General features: G+C 51.9%; 1 protein-coding gene and 1 long non-coding RNA gene across 6 annotated transcripts; one reads left to right on the plus strand and one right to left on the minus strand.

The window, feature by feature from the left end:
- Window positions 1–3,874: 3,874 nt before the first annotated feature.
- Window positions 3,875–14,926, plus strand: Il17re (interleukin 17 receptor E). Of its 4 annotated transcripts, XM_063225235.1 has the most exons (16): window positions 3,875–4,122; window positions 4,390–4,405; window positions 6,070–6,230; window positions 6,463–6,604; window positions 6,681–6,820; window positions 7,200–7,427; window positions 7,551–7,619; window positions 9,089–9,155; window positions 10,258–10,433; window positions 10,514–10,561; window positions 10,641–10,686; window positions 10,815–10,969; window positions 12,961–13,029; window positions 13,476–13,527; window positions 13,608–13,709; window positions 14,156–14,926. In XM_063225235.1, the coding sequence occupies exons 1-16, from the start codon at window positions 3,991–3,993 to the stop codon at window positions 14,746–14,748; spliced, it is 2,196 nt and encodes a 731-aa protein (XP_063081305.1). In that variant the 5' UTR covers window positions 3,875–3,990; the 3' UTR covers window positions 14,749–14,926. The 4 variants fall into 4 exon arrangements, with proteins under 4 accessions (XP_063081305.1, XP_063081306.1, XP_063081307.1 ...); XM_063225236.1 differs by lacking the exon at window positions 7,200–7,427 and having other exon boundaries at window positions 3,878–4,122; XM_063225237.1 differs by lacking the exon at window positions 6,070–6,230 and having other exon boundaries at window positions 3,971–4,122; window positions 6,288–6,604.
- On the minus strand, window positions 7,681–13,633 carry LOC106026321 (uncharacterized). 2 transcript variants are annotated; one of them, XR_001199946.2, is made up of 3 exons: window positions 13,452–13,633; window positions 12,458–12,649; window positions 7,681–11,396 (listed from the first exon to the last, which is right to left on the minus strand). It is a non-coding gene; the product is annotated as an uncharacterized LOC106026321 (long non-coding RNA). The 2 variants fall into 2 exon arrangements; XR_010039486.1 differs by having other exon boundaries at window positions 12,458–12,737; window positions 13,452–13,611.
- Window positions 14,927–15,047: the final 121 nt, after the last annotated feature.

Genomic DNA, 15,047 nt, shown 5'->3' on the forward strand with positions numbered 1-15,047 from the left:
ACAGACCCCGTCCAGGGAAAGCACTGTGCTCCGGGGAACCAAATGCAGTTTCTGACAGGAATCTGTTGGGTTTGGCATTCTAGCCAGGCATTTTACTACATTTGCCTTGAGTGAGACACCTGATCTGACACACAGCTGTCTCCCAGGGTTGTTGTGAGGCTTAAATAAATAATGGATATGAAATGTTTAGTACATAATTGAGGCTTAATATCAAAATGCCATTTTTTGGATAAGCAGTTTTTCCCTCTTCACTGGGAGTCCCTGCCTCTATTTTAAGAATAATTCCTAGCCTCAGAATTCTGGAGGCTGATATTTGCTGGATAAAGTAGAAGGGAAGGACACTTGCTCAGGCTTGGTTCACCTGGCCCTAGTTGTATGCCTGACAGTGGACACAGTTGCCCTAACTGGCCATAGGAACTGACCATTACTGGAGCCACTGCTCTGTGGTCTACGCAGTGCCCACGCACTATGACAGGACACTGTCTGCCCAAGCACACAGCCTGCCCAGACCTCCCAAGCTCCTGGCGAGTCCTTCACTTCGTTTGTGAAAGCACGATGTCTGGGTTGGCTCATTTGGAAGCCAGGCCCCAAGGGCTTCCTTCCTTCCAAGGGCACAGGTTCTCTGTGTGGGCCCCTAAGCCACAGCCTGGTATCTTCACTCCTGAATTCTGGGTTCTCCCTGTCAACATGTGCTGCAGGGTCCCCTCAGTCACTTACCATCATAAAACCACTTTCCCTCCCTTCTTCCAGCCCTCTGATTTCTTTCCCTACATGATTCACCTTCCCCGTTATTTCATACACCTACATCTAGCACCTTCTCTGGACCATAGCATGCAAAAATCCTCTGATTTCTGGCTGATTTCCCTAAGCAGCGCTGATAGGAAACAAAACAAGGAACAAGAATTCAGTCCCTAAATTGCCCAAACTGGGCTAGAATTTGTGATTCTCCTGCCTCAGCCTCCCCAGCATCGTGGGATTATAGGTATGTACCCCACACCTGGTTTATTCGTTTATTTTTTCTTTTTTATGTGTTGCTTTTCATTCCTTTCTATTTTCCCTTCCATACCCTCTCTCCTCCCTTTCCTCTTCCCTCCCATCTTCTTTCCTATTTTTCCTTTTCCTCTTATCGCTCTTTTTAAAATTTTTTTGCTTCTCATACAATAACCAGAGTCAATCCTTGAAATAAAATAAATTTGGGAACAAAATATCCAGAGTTGGAGCAATTAACCGAGTATTTTGGCTTTGAGAGTTAGATATACTTGGAAGGCTGAGCCAGGAGGATTACAAATGTGAGTTCACCCTAAGGAATTTATCGACTCAGCAAGTGTTTATTTGTTTGAGAGTGGGTCTCACTGTGTAGCCCAGCCTGGCCTCACACTACTCATGATCCTCCTGCTTGTGCTTCCTGAGTGCTGGGATTATAGATATGTACCACCACTCCAGCCTCCTTCCACAATGATCTTTTCCAATGATTTTCCAAATGATTTTTCCAATCCCCACCCCACCCCAATCTCTCTCTCTACGCCAGGGATTGAATTTATGACCTTGCACTGACCAGGCAAGCACTTGTGCTGTAGAGCTAAATCCCTGGCCCTGAAAAAATAATTTCTAAAGAAAGGGCTGGCTGTAGTTTGTCGTGAAGGCCCTGGGTTTGGTCCTCGGTATTTTTCCCCCCATTCTTCCCATCTCCCCTCCCTCACTCTCTGGTCCTCTAAAAAAGCCAAGTGTACAACCAGCATTCTGGGAAGCTGAGGCAGGAAGACTGCAAACCTGAGCCTAACCTGGACAATTTAGGAAAACCCTGTTTCAAGGTAGGTCAGAGGATATAGGGAAAGACACATGTTCTAGAATCGAGCCAAGTTTCTTGCTGCATAACCCAACATCCGACTATTGTTAGGGACAGGGATATAATGGCACCTGCCCAGCAAGCATGAGGTCCTGGCTTCAAGTCCTGGTACTGAAGTTTCCTGCCTCAGTAGAAATTATGGCAGTGGTCTAATGAGGCAGAAGGCCAAAGCGGGAACACCTACCACTTCCTAGTTCTTCCTCATCTCCTGTTTGTCATGAAGAACATGTCAGCAATGCCTGCCCTAAGCACCACCCCAGTCGAAAATTGTATGTATATCCCATGCCCCACGTTTCCAGCAGAGAAAGCCAGGCCCTGGCAGTCTCTCCACATCCTTAAAATAAAGGCTATTTTTTACTTTATATTCTCTCTTTCATTGCGCTGAAAACTCTTTCAGGTAGTGAAAAAAAAAAAAAAGAGAGAGAGACAGAGAAAGAATGCTCATTATTTCTGAGCACAGTAGTACACACCGGTAGTCCCAGCACTGAATGCTGAGGCAGGAGGATCTTGAGTTTGATGCCAGCCTGGGCTACAGAATGAGTTGAAGGCTAGCTTGGGGCAACATGGTAAAATTCTGTCTCTAAAAAAAAAGGAAAGAAAACACATTTATGTTGCTAGATGGAAACCACTATGCGTTAGAGAGACTATGGGACACTGTTAGTGTGGGCAGACCACCTTTGCCTCTCCGGTTCTCACTAACTTGTTTGCAGAGATGGGTTCCACAGCTAACGGGACGCAGCCCTGGGAAGGATGACCACAGGGTGACAGAGCCTTGGGTTTCCAGGGCCCCACAGAAGTGGAGCACCCAGGGCTACAGACTTTGACCTTGAACAAATCACTTTCCCTTCTGCTTCCTTGTTACTGTCTTTATGAAATGCAAACAGTGATTCTCATCTGTCTCATCGGGTGGTTATCAAGATCTAACATGAAAGTGCTCTGAAAAATGTGAATGGGACAAACTGGATAAAATGTGTCATAATCTACATTTACTCTTTTAATCTAAAGAGTGTGTGTCACAATTTCCAAGCATTAGAGAAAAATAAAGAAGAAAGAGTATCTTTTAATGAACTCACAAGCTGGCAGGTGTTTTTAAGATGGGGCTTTCACAGAATGGAACTGAGGACTTGGAAATGGAAATGGCCCAAAGCAGGCTGTGGTCAGGCTGTGGTCAGGCTGAGCAGGACTGAGTCGTAGAGGAGCAGTACCAGTTGCGATACCTGGGCCTAGTGGAGATGCCACATCTTTCCTTCCACTGTGGGTGGCAGTAAGGTGAAGGCTGAAACTGCTCAAGCACTCCCTGTGAGGAGGAAGCTGTGGGATGCTGGCGAGAGGCCCCACACAGGCTGGAGTTGGGCAGCCTTCTCCTGTTCCGGAAACCACAGGAAACCAGGTCAGTGCATGGGGCCCACTCCCTGCGCTCCAGGGCTCCACTGTGAGCTCAGGCTTCCTGATCTTGTCTGAGCTGCGGGTCCTTGAAGCTACAAGAACCTTTGGCATGCAGCCCTTTGCCCAAAAGAGCTGGATCGGGCTGTAGCGTACAGAGAGAAAACTGCATTATAGTCCTGAAATCAGCCAGGTGGAGAGCGAGGGTACTTACAGGGTCATGAGAGGTTTATTTGCACCCTGTGGTGCATTTTCCTTTGTGCATAGCATTAAATGGTGTATCAGTCACCTCTGTCTCCAGCACTGTGTAGTACAGTGCTTGGTATCTCTGTGACCTCTTTAAGTGAGGGAATGAAGCAGTGTCTTTAGGGGAGACTCAAGTTTAAGAGTATGTTAATGCGCAGGTCAGATCTGCAGGCTGTTTTGGTTAAGAAATGGGTGCACCACCCCAAACAGGTGCCAGCCCTTTCCTGTTATTTCTCTGCCACATCAAGAACCCTGCGTCTTTCAGGTGGGAGCAATGCGGTTTTCTAGGGAACAAGGTCCATCTGTACATCTGTCACTGGCCCCTCTGTTCCTTAGTTTCTCTGCTTGGAAAAGGAATGTGGCCAGGCCTGCTGGTTAGGGTTGAGGAGGAGCTCTGGGGTAGGGCGGGGCTGGGGCAGGATAGAGCCAGGGTTTCTGCAGCTGCACAGCAAGGCTTGTTACCCACCTTCAGGTCACAAAGCCATGCTCCGGGTGCCTTGATCCCACAGAAGCCCATGGGGAGCCCCTGTCTGGCAGCCTCGCTCTTGGCTGTCCTCCTGCTGCCCACTGGCCTCTCTGCCCCTGCTGACACTGGCTGTGGCTACCTGCCTCCTAGGATCACCCGTTGTCTACTGGCCTCTCACATGGTAAGGTGCCACTGCTGGGAGAGACGCCACCTGGCACAGGTGCCTGCCCTCTCCTGTGCTCCGGGAAGCCCCTGTGTGTCCTCTACAGTCTCGGATAGATCACTAGGACTGTGGTGTGCTGAGGGCCTGAGCAGCGTGGAACTGGGAGAAAAGGACAAGAGCACATGGCTGTTGGCTGGGGCCTTGGATTGGATGCTTTGAAGCAAACAGGAGTCCTCTCTAATAATAGCTATCTTCTCTCTTCCCTCGCGGACCCCTTGCTGTCAGGACCAGAGGTTCCCTGGTGAGTCTCACTTCCTGGCCCACTCTCCCCTCGTGCCTTGTTCCTTAGGGAGCTCTCCTTTGCAACTTTCGGTTCCCAGGGTGGGAAGTGGCACAGCATCAATGGAAAAAGTACAGAACAAGCTTGGATTTGCACAGCAGCTCTGCCCCAGACTCCATGAGCAGCCTGAGAGAATACATTTTTCCACCCCACCCTCAGCTTCTGAGGAATGGAGAACTGAGTGTACCTTGAAGCCAGTGTTGCTTCTGACCTGTGGGGAGGATTTACTGAGGGATGTAGGCAAATCTCTAGGCACTCTGTACATAGGTTTGTTCCTTCCCTTCATTGGCCTCAAATGCAATAGTAATTCTTCATATTTTATATTCCACTGGTAAAATTGGACCTTACAAGGCATTTCTAGGCACGTTATCTTACGTCACCCTTGCAATAGCCCTACTTTGCGAGTGATGAAGCTGACACGTAGAGACAGTCCATAATTCCTCGAAGGTCCTAGCTCCAGGATGGGTCAGAGCTCAGCCTCAGATTCAATTGGCCCGAGGTAGGAGCGCTCTCTTTAGACTCTCATTTTATCTCCTTTTCGTCTTACACGGGAAGTTGTGCCCATAGTCCTTGTCACACCCAGCTGGTCCTCCTTGTCTCCACAAAGCATCCTGTGGCTCAGCCTGGTCCTGGCCCTGCTGTTGTGGCTACATCTGGTGTCAGGTCCTTCAGATGTGGAACACAGGCTTTGGCCACTCTCAATGGAGGTGTGAATCAGGGGCTGTTTAGGGAGCCATCTGGCTGAGACAATGGGCCTTGTCCTAGCACAGATTTGTGTCCCATTTTCAACCTTGATAGGGACTTAGCACACGCTCATTTAGAGCACACTGTGACCGACCTGGGTACAACTGTATACCTCTGTGACAGTGTTCATCTTTTCAGTGGTATAAGTTCTTAAGTATTTTAGTCTTTATGAACTTATTTTTATTCTATTTGAAAAATAGGATTCTTTTTCTTTTTGGATATTTTTTTCTTATTTGTTTTATTTTCATTGCTCTCCCTGCCATATTAAATGTCCACTTACTGCTTAAGAATTAGTAGCTTCAGGCTGGGGATTTAGCACAGTGGCAGAAGCACCTGCCTGGCAAGTATGAGGCTGTAAGTTTGATTCCTGGAACCAAAACAAAACAAAACAAAACCAGAATTAGTACTTTCTAAATGTTCACTTGTTAGAAATAATGAATACCCTGTACACACATAAATACATACAGCTTTTTCTCTGTTTAAGATATTAATTTTTAGCCGGGCATGGTGGCTCACGCCTGTAATCTCAGCATCTGGGAGGCTGAGGCAGGAGGAGCGTTGTGAATTCGAGACCAGCCTATGCTACAAAGTGAGCTCAAGGCCAGCCTGAACTGCACAGTGAGACCCTGTCTCAAAAAGACAAAAAAAAAAGATATTAATTTTTTTATTGCATCATAATTTTCAGGACTCAGTTTGCTCGACACATACTTTCACTTAAAATGACTTTCCAGACAGGTGTGGTGGCATACACCTATAATCCTAGCACTCAAGAGGCTGAGACAGGAGGATTGCTGCAAGTTCAAGGCCAGCCTGGGCTGCATAGTGAGTTCAAGGCCAGCTTGAACCTCATAGTGAAACTCTCTCTTTCTATCTGACGTTAGGTTATATCCCAGGCAATCGAGGGGCTGCGAGGGGCAGAAGGCTATGTGTGCCTCCCTATGCAGGCCTTCAGTGGGGCTGGTTCCACCTCCTGGTACACAGATCCGGACAGTCTTACCAGCTCAAGTTCTGCCAGGGACACAGGATGCCAGCCTCTCCTCAGGTACTCTCCCTGCCCTTTCCAGCCCTACCCTACATCTCTTAGTCTGTTTCTTTCCAGCCTCTCATTTTGTTCTCCGGACATGTGAGGAGGTCGCACGTGTGGAGATTACACAGTGAAGGAAACAGAGGCCAAAAGAGGTGGACCACCTTGTCCGTGGTTCCAAGGTTCTGAAGTTAGAAACAGAAGTCAGGTTCCTGGATGGCCTGAAGCCAGTCTTGCTTTCCGCTTACAGAAGAAGATGCTAGGTAGCCACAATTGGTCTGAGAAGAGCCATCCGACTTCCATTCCCTCTCCATACCTCCCCCACAAGAGGCTACGCTACAGGAGAACCCAACCTTCAGCTCCAGGGGAAGTGGGCTCCCAGAGGCATGGAGGTAGGTGGAATGTGACAGGAAGTGGTTTCAGCTCAGCAGTGCTGTGTGTACTGAGGCCAGCGCCACACCTCCACAGGGCCTGAGTTCACCTTTGAGCTGCTGCCTGAGGCTCGGGTTATTCGGGTGACCATTCCTCCAGGCCCAGAGGTCAGCGTGCGTCTTTGTCACCAGTGGACACTTGAGTGTGAAGAGCTAAGCGGTTCCTTTGGTGCCCAGGTAGGGAGTGTCACTCTTGAAAAGAGCCAGTTCACACTGCTGAGGCACAGGGGCTACCCATGAGGGAGAGGAACTCCTTCCAGACAAGGCGTCTGCACCCCAGGCAGGAGAGAAAAGGTCCTGTTACTTGAGAGGAGAGGAAGGAATGGGGAGGCAGCATCCCAGGGCAATGAGTGCCGAGCATGAGCATGGTGAGAGGAGAGGCCCTCAGGGTGGGTCAGCTTTCAGCTCACCCTGCAGGCGGGTCCCCTGAGAACAGAACAAAGTACTCAGACTCATGTCTTGGTACCCTCCCTCTCCCACACTTCGTTCTGCTCCTCAGAGAATAGAATAGCCCCTGATCCCGTGGTTTGGGCCCAAATCTCCCCTTGGCTTCCAGTTGTCGTACATGCCATTACATGCAGCTGGTGCCAGTGCTGGAGACTGGCCCTGTGCAGAGGTCCCCAGCTCTCTTCCCTTCACCCTGGTGATGATCACTCACAACATCACTGTGATGAGTGAAGACACCCTGAGGAAGCACAGCGGGAGCATTGGAAACAGTGTCTCTGTTACCCGACCCCACGCTGAGCACCAGGACAGAAGGACCAGCATGCGGAGCAGAGACATTGTGAGGGCGCTTCTCAGTGGAAGGGAAATGCCCCAAACAAGGAAAACAGACTGTGCGGGCCGAGGTCCCAGTGTCCTCCCACTTGGTCCCTCATGTCTTCGCCCTTTGTTGCTTCCTCAACAGAAAACTGTGGCTGGGGGTCACACTTCAGACCTGCCGTATGAATTCCTTCTGCCCTGTCTGTGCGTAGAGGTGAGTGGAGGAAGATGTGTAGGTTGTCCCCAGGTCCCCGGTCAAACATACTCCTCGTAAGTCAAGTTGTATTTATTTATTTATTTTTCTTCATTTTCTTCATTTTTATCGGTACCAGGGATTGAACTCACCGCTGCCTGCTTGCAAGGCAGGTGCTTATGCCGCTGAGCTAAATCCCCAGCCCCAAGTTTTATTTTTTTGGTACTGGGAATCAAATCAGGACTTCGTGCTGCCAGGCAAGCGCAGTGCCACTGAGCTACATCCCTGGCCAAGTCAGGTTTTAAAGAGACAAGGCAGAGCTAGAGGTGGGGCTTAGTGATAGAGCACTAGCCTAACATGCACAAGGTCTCGTTTTGACTCCAGCACCACGAAATAGAAACAAACAAACAAACAAAAAAGGACTAGCGAGGTGTGGTGGCACACACTTGTAATAGCAGCACTCTGGGAGGCTGAGGCAGGAGGATCACCATGAGTTCAAAACCAATTTGGGATAGAAGGTGAGTTCAAGAATACGAACTACATAGTGAAAGCCTGTCTCAAGAAAACAGATAAACAAAAAACTCAGTGCAAAAGCCCTGAGTTCAACCCCAGGTACAAAAAGAAAAAAGTACTGTCAAAGAGATGCTCAGGAAGACTGTTGTCAGCTGGCTGTGGCCACACATGCCTAGAGGCAGAAGGGTCCTATTGCGCACAGAACCTGCTTAGTGAGATTCCTGCCTCATCCCCATTCAGCCCCAGGTCTCCCCGCACAAGACCTGGCACAGATGGACAGAGGCCTCCCTGCATGTTCCATGTCCCTGGGCCCTCCGCCCTCTAGTCCAGTCCTCCTCATCTTCCCTCTGAGGTAGCCAGCAGAGAGACTGCTTTGACCCAGTTAGGAAAGGCGGGCCAAGGAGAGGGTCCGGCAGAGATCTGGTCACCAAGCCACTGGCAGAGTGCACAAGAGCTAGCGCCGTGCAGAGGAGAGGAGAGCAGAGCACAGAGGTGAAAACTGAAGATGTTTGAAAAGCTGAATTATTACTCTGACCCTGAGGTTTGTTTTGAATGAGAAAAGACTTAGTCCATCTCAATTTAGTGTTTTAATAAAGGAACCTAAAATTTGAAACAGGTAAAAAAATAAAATAAAAAGAGCCAGCATGTGGGCAGTCCAGGGTAGGGCAGCACAGGCCCTTGGCATGTGAGCATGGCTGGACGTGGAGGCCAGGGAAGGCTAAACCAGGACTGCGAGCCTCATGAGCTCCTTCTTGCTGAGAGCTCTCTCCAGGGAGAAGAGTCAGCCCCTCACTTAGCAGCCGCTCCTCCACCCGAGGTCCTCCCCGCCTTCCCCAAATCCCATCCTGCTTCCCTCTTCTGTGCCCTTCCTGTGCAGACAGACTGTGTCAAGGAAAAGCAGGAACCCGAATGAGTGCTGCAGGAAATGCCCTTCCTGACCCTCCTTGCCCATCTGCTATTCCCTTACCCTACCCCAGGCAGCCTACCTGCAAGAGGATACTGTGAGGCGCAAAAAATGTCCCTTCCAGAACTGGCCCAAAGCCTGTGAGTATGGCTTGCATGCACTCCTGTGCACATGCGCCCTCTCTGTGTTTATGGCTGTCTGTTTCTGTCTTACACACACACACACACACACACACACACACACACACACACCCCACTTTGCCACCTTGTTCCTGTGCTGGAAGAAGCCCTGAGTAGGCACTTTCCCTGGATCACTAGGGGAAGGGACAGTATATTTACAACAATTTGCCTGCCAACAAACTCAAAAGCACTAAACACTGCAGCTGTGATAGGATCAGAGAGAAACAGTGCAGGAAGTGGCATTCCAGGGGCATGGGCCAGAGAACCAGGTCCCCCTCTAGCTCTGCACTGTTTTTCTTCTGAGCTGCCTTTTCTCATCTGTAAAATTGTGAGATTGCTCTGCTGATCTTTCAAACTGTTTATGGGGCTTGAGTGAACTATTCCAAGTGCAAGTGACAGGTGAGTCTACCGTGCTGTACCCATTGCAATCCTCCAGGACAGTGCACTGAGACACAGATGCAGAGCACCCAGCAGACTGCAGGACACGCGGGGCAGGGTGATATTAAGCACTAGCTTGCAAGACATGAACTTAAGAAAGGCAGAAGCCTACAAAGCCTGTGGCAAGCTGAAAAGGCCCCTCAGGGAAGCTGGCACAGGAGCAGGGCTCAGCAATGGGCAGGATTTGGAAGGGGAAGGAGGAGGGCAATGCATCCCAGGTTTTGTTTTTGTTTTTGTTTTTGTCTTTTTCTTTTTTATCGGTACCAGGGATCGAACTCACAACTGCCTGCTGAATTAAATCCCCAGCCCCTGCATCCCAGGTTTTGAAAACAGCCTAAGCAGATCTGAGTAGAGGCATAGCATGGAGATGGCCAGGAAGAAGACTGCTGGGTAGAAAGACAACAAAGGAGATACAAGTGGGGACAATTACCAACTGAGCTCCATTCTCACAAGTTGAGGTTAAAAAACAAAAACAAAAACAACAAAGAAACAATTACCAACTGAGCAGCACCTAATTGGGCCAGGAGCTGTTCCTGGCACTTTCTCATGGTCTAGGCCTGGGGATGGGAACTCGAGGAGAGGGTGGGGCAGGGCTGAGGCCTCCCCCCATCTGGCTGCTTTCCAGATGCCTCCGACCTCTGGAAGTCAGTGCACTTCACTGACCACAGCCAGCACAATCAGATGGTCATGGCCCTCACACTGCGCTGCCCACTAAAACTGGAGGCCTACCTCTGCCAGAGGCAGGACCAGCATGGCCCCTGTGAAGACCTCCCCAATGCCACAGTTCGAGAGTCAGACGGAGTAAGGACTGTATACCTCGCCCCCACCATCTAGGTGAAAATCAGGGGCCTTCTCCCGGCTGACCACCCTCTCCTTCACAGTGGTACGCTTTGGAGAAGGTAGACTTGCATCCCCAGCTCTGCTTCAAGGTACAACCACAGGCAAGAGAGGCACACAGGGAACGCTGGTGCCGGGGTCCTGCTGACTTTCTTCTCCTGTATTTCTCAGTTCTACTTTGAAAACAGCAGTCACGTTGAATGCCCCCACCAGAGAGGTAAGCCAGTATGTGACCTCAGCTCAAACCCCCATTCCACCCTTGGCTTGCTGTGATGAAGCAAACTCCAGCCCAGCCCTGACTTTCCAGCCTGCTGTAGCCCACCTCTGATTCACTTCTGCAAACAGGGGCGCTTGTGTCCTGGAATGTAAGCATGGCCACAGGGGCTCAGCAGCTGATCCTTCACTTCTCCTCAAGGATGCATGCCACCTTCAGTGCTGCCTGGAGCCACCCAGGCTTGGGGCTGGACACCTCCATGTCCCCGGTGTACAGCATCAGCCAGGTATGGACAAGCCAGGGCTGGGTCCCAGTGAGGCCCCATTGCTCAGAGCACGGCCCTCAGTCTTCTCATTCCTGAAGTGCAACAGACCCTGGGTGGGTAGTGGGGACAAAGCCCTGACCTGTATCATCCGGTTAATTTATCTGCTGTGCTTGATTGGTTTTGTCCTGCTGGCCTGCTGCCTGTCAGTGGTGGTCCCTGATGAGACAGCTGCACCTGCAGGGTGACAGAGGCAAGGGGCTCCCCCACCCATAGCCAGCTGTGCTCCAGCCACCTGACCTGCTGCCATGTTTGATGCCAATGCCATCTTTGGACCCAGCTGTCCTCTCCCCATTCTCCTGCCTCCACAGAGCATTCATGCAGAGTTCTTTGATGCTCTCAAAGGGAGCACTCAGAATGGGGATGTGAAGTCCTCAGTTCAATTCCCAAACTGAAAAAAAAAAAAAAAAAATCAAGAGTCCCTAAAAGCTGAAGTGCTCAGTATAATACTGTAAAGACATTTAACTGCATTATGTGGATTAAGAGCAGTCGACTAGCTAAATCTCTTCTGTGCATCCAAAACCATAATCAAAACTGGGTATGATGGTGCACACCTAAATTCCTGGCACTCAGGAGGCTGAGGCAGAAGGATTGCTACAAATTCAAGACCAGCTTGAACTACATAATGAAACCTTGTCTCAAAAAAAAGAAAAAGAAAGAAAAAAATCAATGATCAAATACACCCATAAAACCATAGCACCAAGCTAAGGGTGACTAGCTTTTTCCAGTTCTTTTTTAAGTGCTCACACGCAGCTTGGCTGTTTTGTATCCTAAGGGGCTGGCAAACAGGCTGGTGGTAGCAAAAACTTAAGACTTAAGACCAAAAAAAAGACTTAAGACCAAGCCATGTGCAATAACCTAAATCTCAGATCTACATCTACTGACTCATCTGCTTCTGTGACCTAGGAAAAAACTAGCTTCAGTCAGGATTTGAGAGCACTGCATTAGTGTCTGCTCACAGTTGACCTGAATGAGTGAGGAGCCACATTCTACCGGAGACGGAGAAGTTGGTTCTGTAGAATTCAGCATGCATTCATCGAGTGCACTCTATGCCTACCCCATTCCAGCCCTGGGAGAGAGATAAGAAGTGTGTGACAGCCTCTGCCTCCCAGCGGCTCCCAGTCTAATAACAGCTACTGCTTACTGGCATTGGCACGCACACTGCATTGTGCACGCATACACTGTTCTCACCAGCCTTCTAAAAGACAGATTATTAGGGACTGGGGACTTAGCTCAGCGGCATAAGCGGCTGCCTTGCAAGCAGACAGTCGTGAGTTCGATCCCTGGTACCAATAAAAAGGAAAAAGACAAAAAAAAAAAAAAAAGACAGATTATTGTCCCTCCACACACGGACAAAGAAGTGGGGCTCAGAAAGAGAAAGAGGCTCAGACAAAGGCTAGAACTGCAAGGAAAGGTCAGGCCCAGATGATGTCTCCCCATGGCACAGCTCACCTCTTTCCCAGGGACAGGATACCTCCTCAGAAGAGCTGGGACTTAAGGGGACAGACAGGATTTGCCCCTCCTGGCCTGTGAGCTGCAGAAGGCTGGGCAGGGTCTCTGTTCACGTTTCACAGGCTTTGGCACAGAACAGGCGTTCCGAGAACGTGTGGTGTACGCTGCCACAGTTGCAGCAGAAGCTGACACCTGTGAAAGATCAGTGGGGCTGGGGCTGGGGATTTAGCTCAGCAGCATAAGCACCTGCCTTACAAGCAGGTGGTTGTGAGTTCGATTCCTGGTACCGATTCAAATGAAAAAGACAAAAAAAAAAAAAAAAAAAAAAAAAAGATCAGTGGGGCTGAAGTACTGGAAGTCTTGTCCTGGTGGCCTGTGGCCTCAGCATGAGTGGCACAGGGTGGGCAAGAGGGCAGGATGGCAAGGACCAGCATGGCAGAGACATGGGCTGGACACAGCCAGAGTGCCTTTGTGAGAAGTCATTTGTCTCTTTGTTCCTTCAGACCCAGGGCACAGGCCCAGTGACGGGGGCTCTCATCATCCCCTCCCCGAGGCCGGGGAGCTGTGTACTGGTAAGGAGCCTGTCCCGCTCCACTGCTACCCCTGTGCCTATTCTGTGGGCCGCACATATGGAAAAGGCACTCTGCAAAAAGTCTGGTTGGTCAATATACGATTACTTTTCTTTATTTCTTGAGTGCTGAGAATTGAACCCAGAACTTTTTTCTTAAGCTGTATCCTCAGTCCTTTTATTTTTTAAATTCTGAGACAGGGCATTCCTGAGTTGCTAAACTGCTCAGGCTGAGCACAAACTTTTGTTCTCCTGGCCACCATCACACTTGCATTTTCTGCCCTTGATCTGTTCTGTGCCCGCCCTGGAACTGGACCAGGCACAGCCTGAGCTAGAGAAATCCCCTAGCTCAGGGAATCCCCGTGGATCCCCTTTTCACCTCAAGCCTCCCCTGAGGGGCCCTGGAAGGAGGGGAGCTATGCTCACTGGAGCGGTGCTCTGTGCCCTCAGGTGTGGAGATCCGACGTCCAGTTTGCCAGGAAGCGCCTCTTGTGTCCGGATGGTGAGTTCCTGGGCCGGGGTGAGGAAAGTTTTGGCCACCCAAGAGCAGAGTGGGGCTTGGCTTCAAGCAGCTTCTTTCAGCCACTCACAGACGCCTAGGGCTCCTGACCTTGGCACTGCTCGGCCTCTCCATCCTCCTGGGCGTTGCTGCGGTCCTCACCTGTCGGCGGCGGCTGCTGTCGGGTAAGGAGGCCTCAGGGTAGCCAGGGACTCACACCTACCGGCTCCTAGTCTAGGTGCCCTCCCCTCCTCCTCGCGCCCCCTGCGGCTGCTCCAGTCTCAGCCCTTCGCGAGGGTGGGCCTCAGCCCCCTAGTGGACAGAAGTAGTCTGGCAGCGCCAAGGGCCTCTGCCCGTAGTCTCTGCACTTCGGACAGCGGACACTAGCAGCAGGCCAGAGGCGCGCAAGTCCAGCCTGAGTCGCACTTGCTAGCCCTGAAGCCCTGACCCTCGCTCGTTGGCTCCGGAAGAGGCATTTTTGTCTGATTAGACTAAAGCACCGAATAGGCTCAGGCTGCTTTGGTTCTGACCCCTCAGTGCCGACATGAAGTGGGAGAGGTGGAGAGGACGGGGCTGGGTCGGTCGCCCCTTCAGTCCCCCAGCCCCGGTCAGACGTTGCTCCTACCCGCAGGCCCCGGCCGAGTGCGACCAGTGCTGCTGCTGCACGCGGCAGACTCCGAGGCACAGCGGCGCCTGGTGGGAGCGCTGGCCGAGCTGCTGCGGATTGCGCTGGGCGGTGGGCGCGACGTGATCGTGGACCTGTGGGAGGGGACGCACGTGGCACGCGTGGGCCCGCTGCCCTGGCTCTGGACGGCGCGGGAGCGCGTGGCGCGGGAGCGCGGCACTGTGCTGCTACTGTGGAGCAGCGTCGGCCGCGGCCCGGCCCGAGACCCAGACCCGCACGCCGCGCCCCTGCGCACACTGCTCCGCGCCGCCCCGCGCCGGCTGCTGCTGGTTTACTTCAGTCGCCTCTGTGCCAAGGGCGACATCCCCCGGCCGCTGCGCGCCCTGCCGCGCTACCGCCTGCTGCGAGACTGGCCGCGCCTGCTGCGAGCGCTGGGCGCGCGCCCTTGCTCCCCGGGCCCCCGTGGGGGCCGCCCCGGAGAGCAGCAGGGCCTGCGGCGCCGCCTGGAACTGTGCCGCCGACTGGAGCTCGAGGCCCAGCTGGCCCGAGGTCCCGCAGAGCCCCGCCGCGGTCCCGGGGGCTCCAAGCCACCACTATGAAGGCGCTGGCTGGAGCCCAGGCTCAAATCCTCCTCGAGGCGCCCCTGAGGCCTCCAGGCCAGCCCAGGAGGCCGAGCCAGGCGCTGGGGTGCGCCTCAGGGATCCTTGCCTCCAGGAGCCCTCTTCTGACCGAGAGAGAGCTGTCTCCCGGACTCCTCTCCCCGGAGCGCCTAAAGGAGACCAGTCTGCGTCTCTGTAGACCTGGGTCGGAGAGCCTGAGCAGGGTTGGGGAGGCAGCTGCTGGGGCCAGGGGGGTGGGGTGGGTGGGTGGTTGGGGTATCTGGTTGGGGCTGGGGAGC

Source organism: Cavia porcellus, unplaced genomic scaffold, assembly GCF_034190915.1.
Source record: "Cavia porcellus strain 051 isolate PalLab524CR breed Dunkin Hartley unplaced genomic scaffold, mCavPor4.1 scaffold_15, whole genome shotgun sequence".
In the NCBI taxonomy this organism is placed as follows: Eukaryota; Metazoa; Chordata; class Mammalia; order Rodentia; family Caviidae; genus Cavia; species Cavia porcellus.